This window comes from Pholis gunnellus, assembly GCF_910591455.1.
Source record: "Pholis gunnellus genome assembly, chromosome: 15".
Classification (NCBI taxonomy): domain Eukaryota; kingdom Metazoa; phylum Chordata; class Actinopteri; order Perciformes; family Pholidae; genus Pholis; species Pholis gunnellus.
Window position 1 is genome coordinate 2249652 of NC_136542.1, and position 21686 is coordinate 2271337.

Here is a 21686-nt window from a genome sequence, read left to right on the forward strand (position 1 = left end):
GGCAGCTCAGCGAAGAGTCAACGCTGCTGAACAGGAAGAAGAAAATCACAAATTTAATGTTGCATTTTAGAGGTTTACATTTGGTCCATTAAATCTCTCTGAAAAACTTTAATGTTTTAGAAATCATTAGAAACCATTTTGCAATTCGGCATACAATCAGTCATACGATAAATAATTATTCATATAAATTAACTTTGTCATTTTCACCGCAATCTACTGCAATAACGTGTCGTTTGCTGGTTGTGACATATGCCGAATTAGTCACAGCAGTATACTCATTTGTAAGGGTTTTAATCATAGTACATTTGATTTTCTTTTTTGCATAAAAACAACGGAAACAAAAAATATACATTAGTTTAAATGAAGTCTGGCGTTGGTTTCTTCACCTTTTAAGAGATTCCAGCAGACACGGGTCACAGTCACGTGTATTATGAGCTGTAATTAATGTACTATGAGCTGTTATTCATGTACTATGAGCTGTTAGGCTGTAAAAAAAAACCCTAACAGCTTTTTTTGTGTTAAGTGTATATAGGTTCAACCTACCTACTTGCCAGAAATGTCCACAACCGTTAAAACAAAAACAATCGTTAACTTGTATCGGAATATAATAGAATATAATCAACTATTTTATCGTCAACGTTAACCAAATAAAGTCGTAAAAAGCACCGGTAATGTCATCACGCTACTTCAGCTGAAAACAAGCATGGTGGCAATACTCTGTGTCACAATATTTACAGCCGTGTCGGAACCGTTCCTCAATCAAAGGTTCCGCTTGGTGTTAGGAAACAAGTATTCAGAGAACATAAATAATGTTTAGTGAATATTAGTACAATTAAAGACACGTTAAAAAAACCCCTGACCTATCAGAAAACATCGTGGCTCGCTGTCTTACCAAATATTGTTTAAATTATTATTATTATTCAAGATTATTCACTTTTCATTTCAGCATCTGTACACCATATGAACGAATACATATATAATATATAATACACATGAATTTATGGCCTTTTCGAAAAGAAATTACTTTCATTTTATCTTATTTTATTTGTTTAAATATATATAAAATGTGGGTTATAAACTTTGTTTCAAAGTAAATGCAGAACAGAACAGAACAGCGTTTCTTCAGTGTAAAAATGATGTTCTAATAAACTATCGACTTTGTTTTCATATTTTCACATTTATGATTTCCATTGTGACTTAATGACATGATGAAGTCAAATGTAATCCCACTGTAGAGGGATTTTAAAAAGGAAATACTCATTAATTCATTTTTATATTTAGCATTCACTAACAGATAACTGACTCAGGATTAGAACTTTTATTTTATTTTATTGTATCTTTATGGATTTCTTTAAACCCCTCTTAAATATATCTTAAAAGAGTTAAGTTAGTGTAACTCAGTTGTAGCTGTTATTTAATGTGGTTGTTGTCATGAGATGAGAAACCAGTTTAACAGCATTTGCATCATTATGGATAAAAGTCTCCACATGAATCAGATGAATCCATCAATAAATCCAAACTTTATTTCGTTTTATTAAAGAAATCCCATCAGTGTATTTAAACGTCATCGTGACATCATCAGTCGTCCAGCAGGGGGCAGCAGCCGCGTGTGTTCAGTTTTCTGGGTAAATGAGGCATCAAAGCTTTCCAGCTGACCCAAATCTAAACTAACAAACAAATGAAATAAAACCTTCCGGTCATTTCAGGTTTAGATGAGACACTGAAGGGAAGAAGAGGAATGCGACTCAGACATTTAGTTTTATTAAATGTTGATGTTCAAACCTTTTACATGTCTGCTTAGAACTCATTTTAGTAATATTACTTAAAGAATACTAATGTCTGATCCTGTACAGTAATAAAGTTTAAACACCAGTAGGCGGAGCTTGAACTGACCAAGGTTATTTATTTTCTCATGGATAAAGAAACAAACTTAAAATATGTAACTTGCTGTTTAAACAATCATCAAAAAATGTAACATCTTATCTCAACAATGGAAGTGTTGAAAAGACCGACAGCAGGAGTCATTTCCAATAAAACATCGACAGAAGTTTACCCACAATCCTGTGTGCTCTCACTTTAGTTGACACATGAAGAAGAGGAAGAAGATGAAAAAGAAGAAGGAGAAGAAGACAAATAAGGAGATGAAGGTGAAGAAGAGGAAGTAGATGACAAACAAGTAGACAAAGAAGACAAAGAAGAAGGTGAAGAAGAGGAAGTAGACGAAGAGGAAGAAGGTGATTTTTTGATGATGCAGCAGCAGTTTGGTCACAGACGGTTCAGAGGTCTGTAATGTAGAAGTATTCAGAGATCTATTACTCAAGTAAAAGTACTAATACCAGTGCAGAATACTGCATTCAAATCTGACTTAAGAAAAAGTACAAAAGTCAGTTAAACATCAGTTAAAACATGTTAATGTGTTTAATATTTTAGTTTATGACCAAATATCTGCAGAACTAAAGACAATATTATCAATACTTTGTGTTTAATGAGGTGAAAATTTACACATTGTATATATTCAGTGATACTATATCAGCTCTACGTGTACTGATAGAATTCAGAAAACCAAAGAGCAGCAGGTACTTTATTATATTTCAAGTTTTTTTTATTATTTCAGTGAATTTCACACAAACAATCAGACAGAAATAGATCTTCATTTTGACTCAAAGATCAAATCCAACAATAAAATCTGTAGAAATATAAAAAGAAATGTTGAAACTGCATAAATGATCCTCTGATGTCACGAGTCGACTGAAACTGGTTTCATGTTGAAAACAGAGAAATAAGATTCAAAAACTCCCTCAAAGTTTAATTTATCAACTTGTTTTGATTTATTCGGACAAACAGTCAAAACTCAGCGACTCGTTCAGACAGTCAGTGAATGTAAACGTGAACAAAAGCTTGAAATCAATTTAAATCTATTTAACGTTGACACAAAATATTAAACTACAGTGACTCACTTTTTAATTTGAATGAAGGCAGAAATGTGAGAAACTAAAACATTTTGTTTCTTCCACATTAAATAAAAAAACACGACAGGAAAGAAAGAAAAGTCGAGATCAAAGTTTTAACGTGAAGATATTCCAGAATAACAATAACAACAATAATAATAATAATAATAATAATAATAATAATAATAATAATAATAATAATAATAATAATAAAGGCACCAAAGGGACGAGAGGAGCAGCTACATTTCAACCACTTTTTATATTTGTCTCTGAGATCCACTTTTTAAAGAAATGGAGAAACAAACATGTTTATGTTTTTTGGAGTTGTTTTAAATAATAATTTATGTATTTACTAATAAACTTCCTGGTTTTGTTCGTGGGTAAACAAGACGTCCGGGTGTAACCAAAAGAATGGGAAACAATATATAACAACGGTGCTTTTGTGACTATACCAAATAATAATAATTTTAATAAAATAATTGTAATCCTTGGTTTGCAATAATTTTCGGCATTGTAACATAAATAAATTTGTTACTTCAACAAATAGAATTCAAGATCAAACCAAATCACACTATAAAAAGTGGATTTTACCAAATTTGGTAAATTACCAAATATTCTGTGATTCTACAAAAACAAAGTGGTACTTCACCGAAACACGTTTCAAAGTTTGCAAAACAAAACCTCTGGATGACATTTTGGTAAATTATTATTATTATTATTATCACATTGTTGCCTTTTTAGTTGTTTTCTCTTTATGTGTCAGATTCGGTTAATTTGGATTATTATAATAAATTCTGTTTAATTGTTACTCAGATCTTCGCTCCTCTGAAGCAGCTTTGACTCGACGAAACAAACGTTAAATAAAGAAAAAAAGAACAAAGGAGACGGAACTCCGACACAGGATTCAGGTTGTGTGTTTGTTGATGAATCAAAAACAAAAACAAACTTCCTGTTTCACTTTGCTCAGAGAGGAAACCACGAGGACGAGGCAACAGGAAGTGAAACGAGACCGGCAGCCTGCTTCAAAACCGACCAACCACAGCTCGACAAACGCTCGGGTGAAGCTGGTCCATCACTAAATATGAGTTCAGGAAAGAATTTAATTAGATACATTTAAAAAATAATTCTTTTTTTACCTAAATACAGTAAAAACAACATTTTTTAAGTTATTTATGAAGGAAAAGTAATAAAATATCTACTGGTTCAAGCATCTGTAATGTGAGGGTTTCCTGCTTTTCTCTTTTCTATCGTTGAACATGAAATATTTTGAGGTTTTGAAATGTTGGTCGGACAAAAACAAGCCAACGTGACCTTCAGTTGTACGAACAATGAATTAAGTTCTGCTGACGAGTCATCAGCTGATCAGACAGAAAAGAACAAAAGTATTTTTATAGTTTAAATAATCAACAGATTAACCAAAAATAATAGTTCGTTGCAGCAGTAATTTAAATATGTAAAATAAAATGTGTGCCTTGAATGGTTTCCTCTTTTTACTACTTAGCTACTGGAATGTTTCACATTTGTTCATCACTTCGTATTTTACAAACTAAATAACGAGACTTTATAAACAAATTAATAATATCTGACAAATTAAACAGCATGAACCAAATATAAACAAACATTTATCTGTAAATTTGTTAAAATTCACAAAGATCCTCACGTTGTCTCCTGATTGCTGCTTTAACTTTCTATTCGGTTCCTCACGATCTTTAACGGTTCTTCAGGAAGTTAACGACCTCTGACCTCAGATCAGCGTTTAGGACCAACCTCACCCTCAGGGGGAACACAGTGCATTCTGGGAGCAGCGCATTTATATGAGGACAGTACCGTACAAACAACAACAACATGCAAGTCAACATACTGCTAAATTAAGACTCAAGAGGAGCTCGTTTTTCTGTTCAGAGGTGAAAGGTCACCAGTAGAGAACAGCTGATCTCTAAAAACAAAAAAGCCCTCGAGCAAGGCACTTCAGACACAGCTACTGCAGGTGAGAAACACGAGGAGGGACGAAGGAAACATCAGATCTAGAACAGGAACGCCCACATATAATGTTATAATATATTATATTATAATGTTAACGCAATGTGAAGAATAAAGTTGTAATATTTCCAGAATAAAATGATAAATATATGAGAAAAGATTGTATGGCATATTATTTTGAGAAAAAAGTATTATGACTCAGCAAGTCACGACATTTTATGAGAATATGACTCATAAAAACACACCATATTACGTTGTTTTAATTCTTTAACTAAATATTTCCACTTCATTCGGGTTCTGCTTCTCCGTCTGGTTCGCTCTCCGATGAGGAAGCTACAAAACTATATTGTGTGAAATATTATATTTGATTTGCCTGAGCTGTTATGAAGTGGATGCCACACGGAGCATCTCGAACAGGAAGTGGATGCCACGCGGAGCATCTCGAACAGGAAGTGGATGCCACAAGGAGCATCTCGAACAGGAAGTCAGTTTACAGTGTTATAAAAAGAGACAAAAGCAAGCTGAGCCTAGTGGATAGATTCCTGTCATCCCATTTAAAAAAAACTTCTAAAAAAGTCTGTGTACGTCTTCCTTTAATTGTGGATCATACAGTATGTGCCCGGTCATCGCTTCAATCAATCAGACCATTCGTCTGAATACAGACGGAAACAGGACACTAAGTGGGGAGAGCCCTTCAGGAGAAAATACACGAGAGATCAAACGCCTCCAAAAATCATCAGATTCAGTCCAAAAACCTTTTAAACCACAGGTGTGTCTAGTCCACAGGTGGGGGGGGGGGGGGGGGTCTGACACTGGAATGAGGAAGTATAAAATCATATTGCAGACGAGAGGAAGATTAAATATGAATTATTAAGAAGCTTCCCGACACAGAACCACACAGAGTTCAAACTCTGAATTTCAAAAATGTATCTGCAACTATTTTTATCAAGTAATCATCATATTTCACTCAGAAAAACACAAAATGTTTCATATCATAGTAGCTGTATGTGTTTGGGTGTGGACATTTTATAAATGAATTAATGATGACGATCACCATTAGTTACAGCCCTAAATACTTTTAATTGAGTTACTAAACACTTTTCAGTCACCTAAAAACGTTGTGTGGTTCTTTGTCTGAACTTTCACTAACAATGAAAGCACTTATAGAAATGTAACTATTAAGACACAGGTTATTGATCTGTAGCGATCAGTGGTGTTTTAGTCTCTCAGAGGCCAGTGTTTGATCTGAATGAGGCTGGAGGAGGAGGAGGAGGAGGAGGAGGATGAGGATGAGGAGTGGATGTTTGGCTCTGATCCAGCGTGTCCTGGGTTCAGGAGGAGCCGTCTGATTTGAAATAAATCAAAAGATCAAAGAGATATTCGCCACAGGTGAAAACCTATAAGTCACCGGATTCCCCGGCTGCTCCTGGTTCAACTGAAAACACCGACAACATGTCAGCATCCAGATCAGCTTTGAGGCTCTAATTCACCTCGGGTCCCAACCCAGGCTCTGGATGTGAAACCTGATCTGAAACCAGCACTGTAGGTGAACGGACCGAACAACCGATCAGGAGAGCGGAATGTAGCTGCAGAGCAGCGGGGCAAGGAAGAGCACGTTGAAGCCCACCGCCCCGTAGACGATGTATCGGTAGGGCAGCTCCACCTCCATGTGCTGCCGGGCCTTCCTCACGTCGTCGCTGGGCACGCCGAACACCCGGCACACCAGCGGTATGGTGACGGCCTTCATCAGCGCCCGCGTGGCCATCAGCAACGGCACGCCCAGGACCAGCCGCAGCAGGGCCGCGCCCACCATGCCGGCGCCGAACACGGGCGTGGGGAAGGGCAGCTGGTCCGGCGTCGGGTCGGGCATCAGGCCCAAGCGGCAGATGACGTGGGAGGCCAAGGCCACGCCGGCGCCCGTGCCGAGGATCTGGGCGGTGTCGCCCCGCGAGGTGCTCCAGGTGTCCAGGGTGAAGGAGAAGAGGCCCAGGCCAAGGTGGAGGGCCACGATGATGAGCGGGGCGAAGCGGCACGTCAGGTTGAAGCCGTCGATCAGTTCCAACGCCGGCAGGAAGAGGAGCAGGATGAGGACGCTGTAGAGGACGCCGACTATGACGTCCTGGAGGAGACAAAACAGAAGGTCAGGTTATCTGACGGATTCATCCAGACTGAATCACTGAGAGTTCAGGGACAGAACATGATAAACAGTCCTCATACAAGCAGAGGTTATGAATTCAGGACTTTTATTAAAAAAAGAAATGTATTTGTTATTCATAGAGAATGCAGCAATGTCCTTTATTAAGATAAACACTCATGATTAATAACAGCAGAAACAGCCAATCAGACACGAGCATTAATCCTCCTAATTTCCTAGACATTTACTTTGCATAATAATAAACGTGGCCTTTTGTTTTTGGGGCTTTTTCTCTGTGTGTTTCCTGCTGATGGATAAAGAGGAAGTTGAGGACAGGAAGCAGAGATCAGGAGCTCAACGTGGCAGTGAACTCTGAAATCAAACACAAAGGTCGTCACGGTTCATTTACTGGCTGACAGACGGCTTCCTGCTCCAACGACGATGTATGTGCAGACGAAGAGCTGAACTACTAAAAAAATGTGACGAGACACAGAACATTCTTCTTGCACCAAAAGTTTGACTCCCTATAGTAATGAAATGAAATAGTTAGTATAGTAGTAACGGTTACTTATAGCTGATTCGTACTGATCCTCCAAACACTCTGTGCAGGTTAGGGTTCATGGTGAGTGGGCACAGTGGGCGTGTTCAGTCTTTACTCTGCTGTGTCTGAACACCGTCTACTCTACCCGGGGGAGAAATCAATGATCCACAAACCAAAGGTCCCGTTAAGAGCTTAAATATCTATTTGGCTGCTTAAACACATATCGTGGTGATCTCACACTCGGTCATTAACCCGCGCTGATCCACAAGCTTCATGTCCCAGCAGACTGGTGGTACAGACAAGGTTTACTGGTTTTTACTGTCCCGGCCTTCAAAAAGGTGAGTCATCAGGGAGATAAGCAGCAGGAAACCCTCCAGAGGGTTCACTGTGGTCTATCACCTTCCTGCTGACGCTGCAAACTTCTATCAGCCCTCTCTCTCTCTAAATAAAAGCCGTCTGTACTTTTCTCGACTAGAAGGAGCTCTGAAACAAAATGACTGATGTAAAATTGAACACTAACTTCTTAACCAAAATTAAAAAAGCATGTTTCAGTCCTTTATAATTCTGCTTCATAAAACGTAGAGAGACGAGACGGAGAACATCTGGAGAGAAACAACCAGAAGAACTGCAGTTTCTGATGAGTTCTGACATCACAAACATCTGCTTTGCTTTCTATCCAAACAACTTTAAACCCTCGAGTTCCACAGCGAGGAACTCAACAACAAAACCTTCAACAGGAAACGTGCAACACGTTGATGCAGCGCTTTGTTGTGGAATATTTCTATGTAGATGCGGGACAAGAGTTGGTTAAATAAACAGAGTCTGATGAATGCTCAAAGTAGTAAGAGTCAATTTATTGCTTGCAAGCAGGAGAGCGAACACACAGACACATATCTCAGTGAACTGTGCAAACCACTGTCAAAAAAGTACAAGGCACATTATGTTTTATGCATACAAGATGTCACGCCTTTAGTAATAAAGGGAGTATAGGGTTTTGGACACGGGTTGATTTGTTTCTGCTCATTATCTGGAATCTTACAGGTGCGATCAACTGGGAGTCAGTTCATACAGAGGTTGGAAACAATGGTTCCCTGTTTCTTCTTCTCGTGTGCATGTGAACAACCTTGGAAGACAGGACATTGGTTTCATGAACTGATTAATACCTCTGTAGGAGTGCAGTGTTCTTATCTGTATCTCTGTACCTTCCCACCAGTAGAACACCATCTTTCAAAACATCCCAATATACTAGAATATATTTTACCATTATGATACTTAATACATATTTTACCATTACAGCTTACAAAACAAACACAGAAGGGTTTTTTAATATATTCCTCATTTAGACTTTAAATTGAGCCTTTAAATTAAAGTGTGAACATCAACAGTGTGACAGTCTGCTGAAAGGTCGGCAGACGTCAACAACTCCGTCAGTAGCGAGAGCAGCTTTTTGTCTCGGAGCTCTTCCTGCAGAACAAAGCAGGAGGAAGTCCTTTCATTGGGCGTGATGACTTCCTCAACACATTAAGAGCCCGACAGGCTTTGTTATCCCTGAAACACAACAGGAGCCTCCAGGACACACACCAAGCTCAGTTACCTCAGTCACTAGTGTTTCAGAGTTCATTGTTTAAAGAAAACATCACCGTCTGTGGTGATTTATGCTCTGAAGCCTTTTACAGTTTCTGTAAAAGAAAGAGACTCTTCTTAAAGTCATAACTCAGTCAAATCTGACATGAAACACATACGATCAGATTCATCGGGACTTAAACTTTGGCAAGGTATACAGGTATATATATATATATAGATATATAGGAGGAGAAAAGGGCAGAGAGAGGGGAAGAAGACAAGGAGGAGAAGGAAGATGAGGAGGAGGAAGGAAAGGGCAGAGAGAGAGAGGAAGAAGACAAGGAGGAGAAGGAAGAGGAGGAAGAAAGGGCAGAGAGAGGAAGAAGAGAAGGACATGTGGAGAACAAACTGACAGGAAGAAATAGTAAAAGTATCTCCTGAGTAGGAAGGAAACACATAAAAACACAAACAATCAACTGGACTGAGTCGTATTTCTAGTGAAGAACGTCACTAAAGTACTTCTGCAGAAACAGACGAAGTATCCAAATATTTGACCTCGAGTTAAAGTCCCAATGCCACACTGTAGAAAATACTAAGAGTTCTGCATTCAAAACTAGAGAAGTATCAAAAGTAAAAGTACTCATAGTGGCTCCTGTTGGTGTTATAGTCTTATATTAATTAATAAGTAACCTGTACTTTAAAGTTGTTGTTTTGTACTTTTAACTACTTTATATACTTTTAGTTCATATCTTAATGGTTTGATGTGTTATTAACAGAATCCACACTGGATCTGATGTTTGGAGCCATCGTCATTGTGTTTTTACTTTTCTATGAATATCAGTAAAATACTCTGAAGAACCAGATGTAACAGTAATATTACTCTTTGAGATTATGAGGACCGTCTCAGTGTAAACCCCATAATCACAGTAATGCTGTTAGTGGTGGGATGTCTGGAGACTGGTAATATTATTTCTGTTGAGGCGGTCACAGATCTGGTGAGCACATAAAGCAGCAGGAGGAGACAGATGTGCATGTGGTTCCTGAGGGGGAGGTCTTAGCCCGCGACACCACCTGCCACAAAACAAGCCCTTAAAGAAGACTCTGATGTGGAGTTAACCTCTCCAGTTTGTCTGGGAGGACGGCCAGCGTTCCTGCAACGTCTGCCGTACGTCCGTCAATCCCTCCGACACAGCTGGGACCACAGAGACGAGCCCAACCCCCCGAACAGCGCACGGGGGGGAGCTGACGTCAATTCCCAGTGAATGAAATTAACCCCCAAAACAAAGTAGACGACACACACATCTGTGGCGACGGTCCCACTACACGGGCTAAAGAATGAACGCTGACACTGGAATACAAGGAGCACTTTCCTTTGAGGGAAGATATCGTCTTCACGAATTCACCAACGGTTCATTAAACTACTCGTTTCTTGGATTAGTTTCTGGTTTAAATGAAACATGACGTCAAGCTGTGGTTGTGTTTTGAAGACACTGTCCGAGGCTCAAGAAGTTTACTTATTACTTTTAGTTATTGGTGACCTCGTCCCTCACAACCTCATGCAGACCCTGAGAGATATGTTACTGCTGTAGGAGTAAACGCGCCCAGTCGGTGGTGAATCGTCATGTTTTTCATGACTCTACCTGTGGTGCACATCAGTGATCTCATCCTGCCGTCGGCAAAAACAAAAAAAGAAAATCTGCTAACGTGAGAGAGCGGCGGATAAAAGATGCAGGAGCAAGTTTTTGCAGGCATGAATATCCCTCAATGGTTTATTTCCAGTAAGAGTTGAGAAACGCCGTTTATTGTCTTAAGAGAGGTGGAAACAGGCCCGAGCATGTCGAGGAGACGATGCAGTTTCCTCCTCGGTTCACAAGTAAACACACATTCTACCACCACGGACACCACACTGCTCTCAAATTAAACTATTTAAAATGTCTTTGAATGAGTTGTGTTTCCATTAAAACAACGTTAACACTGGTGTGTTAACTGAATGGTAAATGAATCAAAGCACAGAAGGCAAAACTGCCTCCTAAGTATCGTGCGACCGGTTGCTGGTTATTTATTTTAACAATGTCTTCATAAGAAGCACCCGAGTTACGTTACATCCAGCAGACTTCACAGAAACAACGAGGACCTGTTTTAACCCGATATCCTCTGGTCCGGCTCAGAGAACGACTAAAAACACTGAACACGTCTACACGTCAGCGTATGATTCACTAGCGAGTCTTTTTTAAACAGTGCTGATCACGTTCATAAAGGTAGTACAGGTGGAAGATGGAGAGATTTGGCTTAAAATGCAAAAGAATTAAAAGATAGAGATCCAAAAACTCTGAAGAAATAAATTCAAACTAAATGCTAAACACTGGACTGGGAAACGTCAAGCAAACAGCTCATTGTATTTTAACTAATCTACAAATTGGTTCCTTCATCATCAACATTTCCACTATATTATCTTTCAAATGTGCAGATAGAAACTAGATAACAGAATCCTCTCAGCCACCGATAACTACAACCACTGCTGGTTGTGAACGAGGAGCAGAGACGTCTGGACGATGGAGGTAATCTTCAGAGCTCTGTTTACAAGTCTAAAGCAGGTAAAAAACTATTGTTTGGAGGCTCGAGTTCAGATTCCACCTCCTGCTCTGAATCAATGGGTGGAAAGGTGACCTGACACCAAATAACACAACAAAGACTGACAGCTGACGCTTTAAAGTCCATCTCCACCCAAACCTGTGTTTTACTTCTTCAGGAAAAGCTGCTACGGTCACGTTGTGTTGAGATCATTTTGACTCATGAACTGATCGACTATCAGGACTGGAACAGAGTGCACATTCATTGGTCCACCAGCTGGACCCGCTGCATGAACCTATCGATCTACCAGTAGATTAAGACAATCAATGAACATGGAGGAGCGCGCTAGCGAGCAAAGCTGTGCTGATCAAAAGAAGTGACAGCACTCACGTGATAAGCTACACAAAATGCACTTTTTGTTGATTAGAGCTCCATAATAATCACATTATGGAGGCGTCATATCAATTAAAGGTTAAATGATTGTGTCGCTGACATCAGAGCCTGAAAACAGCTCAGGTTATTCTGTTTCAAACATGTCGGCTATCGTGTTCACATGGACAGAAGGACTGGCACTACAGGTGACAACGCCGACACCATCTGTGAGTGTGTGTGTGTGTGTGTGTGTGTGTGTGGACATACCAGGACTGAGTGCATCCCCATGTAGATCCGGCTGACACAGACCAGCAGACACCAGCAGAGAGCCAAGCTGAGGCCCAGTGAGAACGGGTACTGTGGAGGTGGAAGGAGACACTTTTATTAACACAGCAACACACATCTTAGAGACCCAATGAATACTTAACATGAGTTATTCAAACATGGGAAACCTGAGTGGTGTTTAAAATAACTTTCAGCCCAAATAAATCCCAAAGATGTGGAATTCAATTACAATTATACAAATAAATCACAACAATAAGTTTGATGTTTTTACTTTATAATGACAATAACGCAATGATGAAACAATGGCGGGTTTCCAACTTTTTGCTTTGTAAAATGTTTTATGCATTTCTAACATTGTGCAAAATGTTTTAAATAAATGAAAGCGGTGCATAGTTTGAATGCACATAAAGTCTGCTGAGCCTTTGTTCTGCACTCAGTGACTGCATGCTTCACATGATGCATCTTTCTGTTAATGAGTCGCTCAAACTGCTGCGTGTTTATTGTTCTGATAGTAAACAGATTGTATGTGCTGGAGTCTCGATAACAAGTAGCAGTGATGTAGTGGAGATGCTTCCTCGTCACATTATGTACTCGATGTTCTGTAGCAGTGAAGAAAGGTTCACACTGCGGATCAAAGTGAACCACAGTCACATGGTTTCTCACTCATGTGACTCAGATTTCACCGGGTTTCTCTTTCTAATTAGTTTAAACTGCAAAAAAGCTGCACCGAGTGACAGTTCTTCAGTTTGGATCTGGGTCACGTGAATATTTTAAAACATGGAGCCAGCAGCTTGTCTGGGTGACGTGTAACGCAATAGTTCACTGATAGAAACACTATTTAAATGTCCAGATATTACACAAAGAAGGACAATTTGTTTTGAGATGCTTTAGAAACTGGAAGTCTTAAAAAAATAGTTTACAGCATATTAAACCTTTGTTTCTTTATAATGCATGTAATACTTAACTTGTTTCTTTACAGGGTTTGAATAAAGACAGTAAAGTAGACCATGAATATGAGATATGAGTTTATAGATCATTGTAATCGCTCCTCCTCATCATGGAGGTTGGTTTGTGGTGCTTTACCGGTCACATGTTCAGATCTCTGAGTTACACTCGTTGATTCTTCAGTTAATTTTCTTTGCTCGCCCTCTGGAGTTTAAGGCTGTGACTAGTGATCAGTTTCATCATCATGGTCATGGGTCAATACGACATTCCTTTTCTCAGTTTATCAATTCATCATTTTGTGAATAAAACGTCAGAGAATAGAGAACACGCCCACCACAGCTGAGGGTGAGGTTTTTTGTTTTCATTAAACATTGAGAGGCTTAAAACAAGAACACACATGACCAAATGAGCTGCCTACTAATGTTCCATCAATCGACTAATTGCTTTATTAACTGATTGTTTTGCTGTGGAATAAAGCCGGACATGAGTGAGCGATGTGTGAACGCAGCCGAAATAAAGAGGATGAAAAGAAAATGAGTGACAGCCGAGCCGTGAGAAAGAGACGACGGATGAAAAGCTGCTGAGGTTTTTGCACACTTGCTAAAAAAGCTCTTTTGTTCTCTTCATTGTTGTTGAGACAGCTCAGATTCCCTCTCACAGACCAGAACTACAAAATCCTAAACATCACTGGCACGCACACACACACACAAACACACACACACACATCAGCCTTCAGGGGGAAACGCTGTGTGAAGCTGGTTAAAACAGGGATCATTGAAGGCACCGTTTTAACACGACTAACAGCTGTTAGCTGCTAATAAGGTTATGTTAATGAATGTTCACTAAATATAATAAGTTAACATTCATAATCACTGTCAAAGGGAGTTTTAGATGTGATTAAAATCTAAATTATCAGATAAACGGAGAACATTTTTTCTTGTTTCGTCCCAAAATGTTGTAACAATAATAACTAGTGAATAATCGCCGGCCTGTGGCGTCATCTTCACATTTTTTATCACGTTTTAACAATAATTTAGCTTTTCAGAAACTAATGTCACCGGTTTAAAGACACATACTAATACTAATAATACATTTTATTTGTATAGCGCTTTAAAAAAGGTACTCAAAGACCCTTTACATAGTAAAAACAGAAACAATATAAGTAATTACGATATAAACAGGATGGATGAGGAACAGCAGACTAACTTCACAGGTTAAAAGCACATTTAAATAGATGATAGATTTAACTTTCACCCTCTCTCCATTTGCACTCTGTGAACCCTGCTGTCCTCTAATGTGAACTTTCACACGTTATCTACGTTGTTGAAACGCTGCTGCAACAATGTTAGACGTCCGCCTGCAGCCAGCGTTTCAAGGTGACTGAATAAAAACATTAAAGAGTTTTACAGCCTGCATTAGCCTGATGGATGGAGAGATAGAGAGATAGAGAGATGGTTTACTGGTCAAGTGCATTTCTGTAACATTGAGATAACCTTTGTTCCAAATAACGGCTGCTTATCTGCCAGAGGAGTTGTCGGTGAAGTACACAAACTAACCACAGCTCAGATTCAGCTGCTATCCAAAAAGCAGAAAGTTTTCACATCTAAAAAGGAATTTGCCTCTGTATTTTGATGCACTCCAGTCAGAAACAGAAGGAAAAGAGCGTAGCAATGTTTAAACAAAGAGGTTCAATCATCTCTCTGAACTTATTTCTAGCAGCATATGAGAGTCAGATGTTATTTCTCATATTCTCCTCAACAATTCAGTAACATTTTAGCTGTTTGGACCCAGAGTCTGCAGACAGAAAGGTCTCACTCAAGGACACAAGCTGTGTGGTTACAGTCAGACAGATTCTTCAGACACTCTCCTACAGGTGGCTCTCTAACCACCGGGATTCACTTCAAAGTGTCAGTTATAAACTGAGGCCTCTTCTTTTTAAAATGAGGTCAGTGCAGAGGGAGGTTTTCGGTTGAGAAACACGAGTCTTTATGTGTGTGGATTAGCTGTGAAGCCGGCTCAGACCAACGCTGGTGAACTAGCATTGAGAGTGAGGGGAGAGAAGGAGGGGAGGAACCAAGGAAACCATCTGAGGAGACGTTGTCCAAACCAGCGTCCTCTGTGACCACAGCCGCTTCGCCTCGTGCAAAGTTTTATGGACACGGTGTAGTTTTTGTGCGTGTGTGGCTTGTGGTTCTCTGCACACACACACACACACACACACACACACACACACACACACACACACACACACACACACACACACACACACACACACACACACACACACACACACACACACACACACACACACACACACCAGGGTGTGCTGTGTTTGACGAAGGTGAAAAGACGCCTAATCATTGTTACTGCGATATGATTCATTTGGTAACTGGAATCTGCAACTTCACACATTTGCAGCTTTAAATGTCATTAAAAGGTCGTACAAATCTTAACAACTGCAACTTCCTTTGAATGCAGAACAGAGTTGATGTGTAAACACAATGTAAGGACTCCGGTGGGGAGTTGCCCGTTCTGTTAAACTCATTCATGCTCGCAGGAAAAAGCTGGAGGGTTCCCACCTAACGTTCCTGCTCGAGGGAGAGGAAGTCTCACACAAAGACTGTTCGCAGTGATGTTTTCTGTTCTGGCTCTACTGGACCGGACGCTATGGGGAGTTAAATATGACACGATGTGCTATAAACCACGTAGCGATGGCTTTATCTTTCAGCTCACATTTAGTCTCATCTGCTCTCCATCAACTCCAACTCTCATCCTCTCCAGCCTGAAATAATTCTCCTCTTATAGCTTTCTTCCTCCCACTCACTTTTCTGTATTAATCCCGTCTTCTGTCCATCTATTGCCCTCTTGTCTCCTCTCCTCTCTAATCCCTTCCTCTCTTTTGGCTTCCCTCACCTACTTTCCTCTCCTTGAGTCTTATTACACGTATTACCAGTATCTTCCATAGAGAGACACATCTGGCTCTGGTTAAAGTCTCACTGTGGCCCATACCAAGCCAAACATTCCTGCTTATGCTGAGACAAGCCAGCTGACGGCAGGAAAAATTAACAGAGCGACTACGGCAAGCAGAAGGGGACATGAAGGACATCCTGAGATGAAGAGTTATCTCTCAATCTGGGCTAGGTGTAATCGCTGGTAATTTGGTAAAAAGACAGACTTTGTTTGGTAATATTAGGGCTGTACTCTGCTGAAGAAATTCCACTAACACTCATGAGATTGACGACTCATGACCTCATATGTGGACCTGTGGTTCAAAGACTATGTGGGTTGGACCATAAATCCAAATCCATCTCATCAATAAGCTGTCTTGGCGCTTCCACGTGCCTCCACTACAGCAGGACAATAATGTTAAAGTTGGAGCCACAACGGGGAACATTTTGTTAAATATTTAGTGGTTTTTTCTGGGGGCTTTTGTAAGATTCCTTTTAGGCATTTTAATACCAATTAAGGCTTTATTTTTTAGATAAAGGAATTCAAAGCCTTTTAATACTTTTTTTAAGGATCCGTGGGAACCCTGGACCAGAGAGGGAGAAAGTCTTATCTGCTGTTCCACACACGCGGGGCAGCAGTGTGCAGTATTTTAAGAGCTAGAATAGAGATTGTTGATTGATAGAGAGCTTTTCTGAAATGTCACACCGTCACGCGTTTTCAAACTCAGGCTGACGAGTAGGGAAAGTTAAAGACCCTGAATCGGTCTTATCTCGGAGCTCCACACTCAGAGGTCAGAGGTCGCCTCTCCTATCTCCCCCTCTGTGGCAGACAGACGGGGAGGCACGGAGTCGTAAATCAATCTCACCCCGGCTCTCGCCCGCTGTGATTCAGACGACACAATACAGGGATCCCACACGTTATTCTCTGGAAAACTCTGGGCTGTTTTCCAAACCACCCACACCAATGACTGTTGAACATTAAGCAACGATTTGGACACCACGATAAGGCATTATGGGAATTGTACCTAACAAGAATTGGTAATCAGTGCAGTCTCTGGCCAAAAAAACATGTCAGAATTAGTATTTTGTACGCTGGTGGGACAAAATGAATTGTTTAAATTAAATTGTTTTGTCTTTCAAATGTCAGAAATTTGTGAAAAGTGCTGATAACAATTTCCCAGCGCTCAAGAAGACATCTTCAATCAAATGGACTTCCTGCGGTGTGGATGAAGTGAGACAATGGTGAGTTTCTGTTGGACACAATGGACTGTTGTTCCTCTCGAGTGAGCAGATGAAGAAGAGAACAACAGAGAAACTCTAATCCTGCGAGCGTGTTTTTCCAGTGTAAAAGTTGAGAAAGTGGTAAAAGTTTGTTTGAATTTGTAGCCACATGTGTTAGCATGCTAATCACTACTTACTGGTATTGCTAACGTGCTAATTTGCTTTATTGTTCCCCTCTAAATGTCAACATGGTCACACACACACAACAGATGTAAGAATTTAGCTCAATGTACGGCTGAGTCAAAATAGACAAAGACAAAATATTGTATAATCTGTCGAGTATTTTGACAGTTAATCAATGATCTTTTCACCGGTAAAAAGTCAGAAAATAAAGGGAAAATTACCACAACAGTCACAGAAATTGACAATGAGCTCCATGTCACTGTAATACAAGCGGTAAAAGAGTGAACAAATGTGCTCATGCAGCTTCTTGTCACTGAATCCGCATAAAACATTAATAGTTAATGACGCAGCTCCAGAGGGCAAAGTCTCAGTGATCCTGTATCAAGAGTTGCCACTTGGCAGATGCTGTTATCTTGTGTTGTTGTAGCACTGCATTGAATTGTTGCAAACCGTAGGGAACATTATATGCAGGGTAATTTGCATTAAGTCAATATGTTGTGCTTGTTAGATGCTGGTGAGTTTGCATAGACGAGTGGAAATGATTAATGCTTGTATCACTGTATATAAAATCAATATGGAACAAGAAACTGCAGGATTTAAATGACGTAGTTTGAATTCTGTATATATTCAGTTTAATATCCAGTAACTTGTAGTAAATGTTGTATTTTTTACCAGTTTATTTCTTATACTTTATTATCTATAACTTTAGAGGTGTTGATTCAGCTTTATGAACTTTTGGCGACTGCATGCCAGTTTACTAAAATCCTGTTACACCAATCCAGATTCTGCATCTTTAAACCAACTTATTAATCACAGGACTCATTTCAGAATGTTTGTTTGTTGTGTATGTCTGTATAAGTGGCATTGGGCCCAAATATATTGTGGTTTTACTCAAATATTAATAAACGTACTGTCCCTTCCCTGCTGCTCTATACTGCACTTACTGGCCCACTAAAGTGTAACTGCGTGATTATGACAGGATTTATAATAAGTGTTTCTAGATATGCACAAAAAGGAGGGACGTTGTGAAACCTCAAAATAGGAACTTTCTCAGCTTCCTTCATGGAAATAAGGAGGAAGTACCTCCTGCAAAACTTCCCACTTCTCTCCTGCTGTTGCATTTTATATTTCATGTATTTTATAATAAAACATGTATTTACTGTACCTCCCAGCGGCCATAGGTCATGAAGAACAGGGAGAAGGGGATGGCAGTGCCGGACATGGCGTGTGTGGACGGCATGCTGTACTCGGAGTTGTAGAACATCTCCACTTTGACCACCGGTGGCGAGGCGGGCCGGGACCACCCGATGATGTCCTTGGTGCACTGGCCCAGATACATGACCCAGACCCAGACCATGATCAGCCTCCTGCCCACGAAGGCATCCACGTTCCACATGACGAAGGGGAAGAAGGTGATGTAGAACAGCTCGTTGCCCAGCTCGGTTCCGAAGGTGAACATATAGTACAGGAACCGGTTCTGGATGAGGAACTCCTGCCCGACATCGCCCGTTAGAGAGTTTTTGCGGAGGGGTTTCACCGTGCTGCTCCCTGAAGGACAGATAAGATAAGATAAGATAAAATAAGTTAATCCTGTAGTGGGGCCATTTACAGGATTACAGCAGCATAGTGGATAAAGCAAACAAGGGACAGTAAAAAAAAAACAAGACCAAAACAGGTATTAGAAATAAGTAATAAAACAGTAAAGAATATTAAATAAGTAAAAAAAATCCACAATAACTAAAAATATATATATATATATATATATATATATATATATATATATATATATATATAGACAGAATAATTGTTGTATTTCAATATTATATATACAGACAGAATACTTTTTTATTTTGCAATATTATATTATACGGACAGAATATGTGTTATTATTGCACAGACCCGGAGCTTCTTCGTGGCCCCTCTCTTCTGACTCGGTGTCCCCTTTAATGTCATCCGGCTGACCCACGAGGCTACGACCGTTACTTCCCACACCACCAACCGCTTCTCCTGCGGCGGTCTCCGCGGAAACAAGCGCTCCGTTCTGGGGCGTGTTTTCACTTTCCTCCCCTCTTTTTGTCGCAACGTTTGAATCAACAACCCTCTTCCGAACACCCCCTGCCGTTTGTATGCTCTCCCCTTCTCCAGCTCCTATAACGGCCATGTGTTCACTCTCATTTCCCCCGGTGATGCCATGATGACAAGCCCCGTTGTAGTGCGAGTGAGTCCGGTCTGCTTCCTTGCTGCTGACGGTCTTAGTGGTGGTGGTACCACCGGTTCTCGAAAACGTTCCGCTTACTCCACAAAAGTGCTGAAAGCGAGCTACAAGGTGCGGGTCTTGGAGATAGTGGTACAGCTCTACAAACCGGTTACTTTTCTCCATGTTTACTCCGGGTTACTGACCCCCCACACACAGCTGAAAGACGACACACTAGATTCCGCTACTCCTGGTTCACAGTGGACGACGGACGTTAGCTCCACGACTAACGTTAGCTAGCTAACCCGTGCATCATGGCAGAGGGAACCCCGTTACAACCGCGGTTAGTATTATTTACAACGGTAAAACGTTAACGGACAAACACGAGCGGGTCCGGTTCTTGTTCGACGGAGTCCGGATACGTTCACTGACCCGCTATCTGAGTAGTATCCTGTAAGTGACAGATCTACGGAGCACTCAGGGGAGCGCGCCTTCTGTGGTGCGTTCAGTTACGGTCGGACATTTTTAACAATTCTTAGGCGAGGTTAAAAAAAAAAGACAGAATATTTTATTTTGTTATTCCTATATTTTATTTTTGCATTACCAGCGGCTGCTTCTGTTTAATAATGATGCATATTACAGTAAATAACGTAACTGGCTTTTATGTGATGTTGTCGCTTTTCTGTTTTATTTTCATTTGTTGATTTTACTAAATGATTTAACTAAATATATATATATTTTTTTTCTTAGTTTCTTTTTAAAGGTGCTGTATAAATAGTTATTATTATTATAACAGCATATAATTAAAACATACACAGTAATTATTTGTGAAGCGGATTCCAGTAACATTTACACCTTTTAGGGGAACCATATATATATATAAGATATTTAATATATATATATATATATATTTATATATATATAATATTTAATATATATATATTAAATATCTTACGATGAAGGAGGAGGAAAGTTTTGTGACAAAACGACAATATTATGTCATTCCCAAAGGAGACTGTTTTTTACAATCTGGATATTTACTTGTGCCTCTAAAGTTTGAGCTTGCTAGGAGCCCTTGAAGGCAACAGTAGTTCCGGGCGCGCACGTACAACAGACGTGGGGAAGACGTCACGACGTAACGTGACCGCGCTTAGTGCACAGCCGATGATCTTTCCTTCTGCAGTTGTGTTCATAAACAAAGACCCCCTCTGACTCTGACTCCTACATCCCAAGGACGAGTTCACACACTCTTGCACATCCTTTTCTTTGTTTCAATATTTAAATACACTTGCCACTTTTATAATATACTTGTTTTAAAGTACTGCATTATGTTTGTTTACCGTATCTTATTAATATTTCTATTTTTAAATTATGTCTAGATTTTTACACTGTGTTCATTGTTATGCACCAGCCACCAAGTCAAACTCCTTGTGTGTGTAACATACTTGTACTTTTATTTATACTGTTTTTATAAAGGACTTGTATATTTTTACATGGTGGTGTATTTACTTTTCTTTACATATCTTAGTATTTTTTCCATCACTAGTATTTGCTACTTTAACAATATTATAGGACAAAATGAATGTCCTGCAGCTGTTTGGTTGTGTATCACTGTACGTACCTTTGTTTTTTTGTCCTGCTAGGTTGCCAGTTTGGAGCTGCATTGCCAGTTTGGAGCTGCATATTCAGTGCAAGTGAACTGCGTGGAGCGTAAAAGGACTGAACATCCTCCGTGTTTAACAGGTCGTTGCGGCCGGTGTCTTTCTTGGACGCGATTTAAAATTAAAATGGACTTCCTTAA

At 39.9% G+C, this 21686-nt stretch overlaps 1 protein-coding gene across 1 annotated transcript; it reads right to left on the reverse strand.

Moving 5' to 3' along the window:
- Window positions 1–3074: 3074 nt before the first annotated feature.
- Window positions 3075–20071, reverse strand: sgpp1b (sphingosine-1-phosphate phosphatase 1b; the record flags this gene model as incomplete). Its single annotated transcript, XM_079175038.1, has 4 exons — window positions 3075–7047; window positions 12377–12466; window positions 18857–19239; window positions 19591–20071. 4 exons carry the CDS (start codon window positions 20069–20071, stop codon window positions 6496–6498), a joined length of 1506 nt encoding a protein of 501 aa, XP_079031164.1. The 3' UTR covers window positions 3075–6495.
- Between the last annotated feature and the right edge of the window lie 1615 nt (window positions 20072–21686).